This window comes from Leishmania panamensis (assembly GCF_000755165.1).
Source record: "Leishmania panamensis strain MHOM/PA/94/PSC-1 chromosome 23 sequence".
Classification (NCBI taxonomy): domain Eukaryota; phylum Euglenozoa; class Kinetoplastea; order Trypanosomatida; family Trypanosomatidae; genus Leishmania; species Leishmania panamensis.
In genome coordinates this window covers 504,644-508,568 of record NC_025869.1, presented here as the reverse complement: position 1 = coordinate 508,568, position 3,925 = coordinate 504,644, and the positions used below count along the sequence as shown (strand labels likewise).

General features: G+C 52.3%; 1 protein-coding gene across 1 annotated transcript; it reads left to right on the top strand.

The window, feature by feature from the left end:
• Window positions 1-878: 878 nt before the first annotated feature.
• LPMP_231250 (hypothetical protein) lies at window positions 879-2,210 on the top strand (the record flags this gene model as incomplete). The annotated part of the gene is made up of 1 exon (XM_010700980.1): window positions 879-2,210. One exon carries the CDS (start codon window positions 879-881, stop codon window positions 2,208-2,210), a length of 1,332 nt encoding a protein of 443 aa, XP_010699282.1.
• Between the last annotated feature and the right edge of the window lie 1,715 nt (window positions 2,211-3,925).

Here is a 3,925-nt window from a genome sequence, read left to right as displayed (position 1 = left end):
TTCGTGCGTCCCCCGTCTTGTGAGTGAGAGATGGAGAGAAGAAAAGGGACTGAAAAGAACAACTCACGGAGAGAAAAATCTTGTCTTGCCGTTTCGGAGATGCTGGCGTGTTGCATGCTTGTGTTTTGATGTATGTGCGTGCGTTTATGAGGCTGCATGCGTAGTGGCGAGGTCGGCTGGCCCTCTTCATTTCCCTTCCCCCTTGCTCTACCGTTCCTTGCATCTTGCTACCCATTTTTTTCGTTTGTTTCTGGCATTGCGATTCTGTGTTAGTATTGCAGCATATTTTTGAGCATTGGTTCTCTTTTCGCTTTTATCGGATGTGGTGCCTGACTGTTTTTCCCTTTCCTCTGTTAGATGCTGTCTCCCGGTGAAAGTGAGCTGACTGCGTACAAGCTTCTGACAGGAGCTGCCTTCTTGAGCATGAGTTGAGACGGTGGGTCACGAAAAACAAAAAGTACCAACAAGGCGCATGTTTCACCTCTTTTCGCCACATTCCATGCGACACGATTTGCTCAGAGCATTACAAGAGGGAGGGACATCTGTCCTGCGTCACTCTGGACAGGTGCACGCTCAGGCTGTCAGAAAGGGATACTCTCATGCTGTCCACCACTCTCTCTAGCCAAGCGGGACATAGTGCTTGTGGCACACAAACTTTTGTTCACCTCCCTCACTCTGTGATGATTACTTGTGGTGTTCATCTGTCCAGTGACATCTGTTCGTTTCGCAGCGTCCCCATTGGCGCACATACACACACACACATAGACGTTCTCACCCCCCACTACTACTCGTGGACACATGGACATGCATGCAAACCATAGAAGCATTCAAAGCGATCAACTCCGGAGTATTACGTAGAGCGTGCATCACAACAGGATATGTCCGCTAAATCTGCAGCTTTCAGTGGACGTAAGGAGCTACTTCAATGGCTGAACAACTTGTGCAATGCAGAGTATCCTGCGGTGGAGTCTCTCCGCGATGGGGCAGCGTACTGCACTGTTGTCGAGGCTGCAGTAAGTCGCATCGCCCAGAACTGCGCAGCAATACAGTCATCTGAGGCCCCTGTTACGAAGAGCCGCGCTGACCAGGCGCACGTGTACCTGGTAAAGTTGAACTGGTCTGCCACGGCGGCTGTCTGTGAAAGCCCTGATCCGGCATTGGATTCAGTCTCTATACGTGAAGTGTGTCTTCACAACATGAGACTCCTGCAGAACATGCTGCAGGAGTGCGTACCAGCCGAGCACCGGAACACGGTGGACACGAATCGGCTTGCCACTGGGAAGCTGCAAGACCACGTAGTACTGCTGCGGTGGTTGTACTTGTTCATGTCGAAGGTGCTCGCACAGTACTCGAAAAAGGCACTGGAGAAGAAAGCTGGAGTTGTGGCAGGCACCGTAGAGGGTGTCAAGTTGAATCGCACAGCGTGGCTGCGCAGTCGCCAGTCAAGCAGCAGTGATCGTCGAGAAGTTTGCGCGTTGGCCCAACCGCATGAAAACAGGATTGACTTCACGAGAGAAGAAAACAGTATGGCACCTCGCCGGCTGCCCGCAGACCGGAGCCCGTCTCGCACATCTCCGCGAGAGAAAGCACACCACGCATGTAGTGATCCGGCGCGAGACAGTAGCTCTCTATTTCGCACACCCATCGGGATGAACGTCGGCCCCACGATAGGGCTTGCCTCGCCCAGAGGTGGCTTGCCAGACGCGGACATCAGGACGAGCTCACCCTCGCCTCGTGCAACACTGGTAACTGGTCACTCGAAAGGCCATATGTCTGAGTCTGCCAAAGAAGTTCTGCGTGAAAGGACCGTTTATGCACACTACACGCGCGGCACCATCGCCGTTCCTGAATTTTTCCGTGCTACCCTCGTGGGGTTGCGAAATGAAGTGGAGGAGCTGGAGAGGCAAGTGCTCTACGGGCAAGAGCGCCACAACTACCATCTCACTCACCGAGCAGGTAAAGGAGAAACGGACCGTGCGCTTAGCATAGCGGCAGCCAAGTATGACCAGAACACCAGGCGCTGTCAAGAGGGCCGTGAGACTCTCTCTCTGGAGGAGCTAGGGGAGCTGCTGGAGGAGCGAGATCGCTTGGCACAACAGTATGCAACCGTGGACGCTGTTGTGACGCGAACACTGCAATCAGCCAGGAGTCAAGGCAAACCGATACCACCGCTCCTGCGCGACCTCGTTGAGCTGCTTCATCCTGCTTGAGAAGGAGCGGAGATGGGGAGGAAGCATCCTACCTCGCAATCAGCTCTTCTTTCCTGCGACGTGTGCACTCAAGAGAGGCTATAGGTGCACTCAGCTGTTCCTGCGACCTTTCTCTGCGACACTGACCCCTCCCCCACATGCATGTGCTCCGAAGCGCTAATGTACTTCTACCTTTGTAGCGTGGAAATAGGAGTTGGATCGATGGTGCTAAGGCTCCTGTTATCTGTGACCCAAACACCCCAGAGTTGGACGAACGAGGTCTGCTTTCGAGGAAATGTAGGAGGATGCTCGTCGCATCTAACACCACACGTATTTTCTCTTCGAGTGCATGCTCTGTGTGAGAAGGATACTGAGGATTGAGCAACAGCGAAGTCGCGGTGAGGCATCATCGCGCTCCTCATTTGAATTGGGCAGGATATATAAATGCCGTCGCCGTGGAGGGAAGGTCAGCAGTATAGCGGCCAATACTTATTCAAATATACGGAGAAACCGTGCTCTGCCCAATTTTCATCGTTGAAGAAAGAAGGAAGACTTTTCCGCATATGTGTCCTGCCATGTTCTCTTGATGCTGACGCCCTTCCATTGACCCCCTCCCCCCTTTCTCCCTTCCCTTTGCAATTCTCGCCTTCCTCGCACCTGTCCTCTTGCGCCTTTTGTCTTCTCTTGTAGCACAGCGAACACGTGCCATCATGCGCACAAACCATTCAAACGAAAAACAAAAAGAAGACAAAAATGTACCAAACGTGTCCTCGCATGCCGCTGTACCGACCCTCAACATGTCCCTCTTATCTTTCTCGCGGTCTCGTTCCACTCCTTCCTTAGGCAGGGGAAAGGCGTGCGTGACCACTCCGGGTACATTTACCTTTTCGTTGTGACTGGTACTGTGTATGCCTGTGCTCTTGTTATCTTCAAGTGTCGCGGTTTCTTCTCATCGTCCTCAAAGAGAGGCAAGCGGCGTGCTCCCCAACTAGCCCCCTTTTCCTCTAAAGCGTAGCGGAAGGAGTGTACAACGGCAAGCGCGATAAACCATGAGGATGCTTCCTCATCTACACTGGAGGAGCAAACGCAGTGGAGTCATGCCTTGGAAATTGTTTGACAATACCACTTCTTACCCTTCTTCGTACCCGTCTCGTCTTGTTCGCCGCTTCACCGGGTCTCATTCTTGGGCAAGGCTTCTTGTCGTTCATCCCATACTGCGGGCGGTGCTTCCCCCTTTTCCCCCCTTCTAGCCCTTCTCTCAATAACTTTTCCTTCTCCAATCAGGAGCGTGTAAGTTCCCTTACGACTTTTTCGAGTCGAATCCCCGCTCAGGCATCTGCTGCTGCTGCTGCTCGTTTTCATGTTTTTTTGCCCAATTTCTTCTTTTCCACCTGTCCGCTCTTTTTTTTTGACTGTTTGTGCGTGTGTATTGGGAGTCGCATTCGCCCCTCTTATTGATTCCCCGACTGTCTCATTTCTAATTTTTTTTTGCGTTGATTCCTGGTGTTCCTGCGTCAGTACCCTATTCGATGAAGTACACGCGCGGCTCCGCTCGCTATATGTGTACAACACTGCCGTTGGCCGCTAACAATGACACGACGATGACAGACAGGCGTCTAGGGATCCCTGTGACTATCGACTCTACACCAAAAAACTTCTCTCCCCTCTTCATAGAGTGATCCACATCTTCGGTGCTGTCTCTATCAAGTATGGAGCTTTCGACTTTTGTTCTCGGT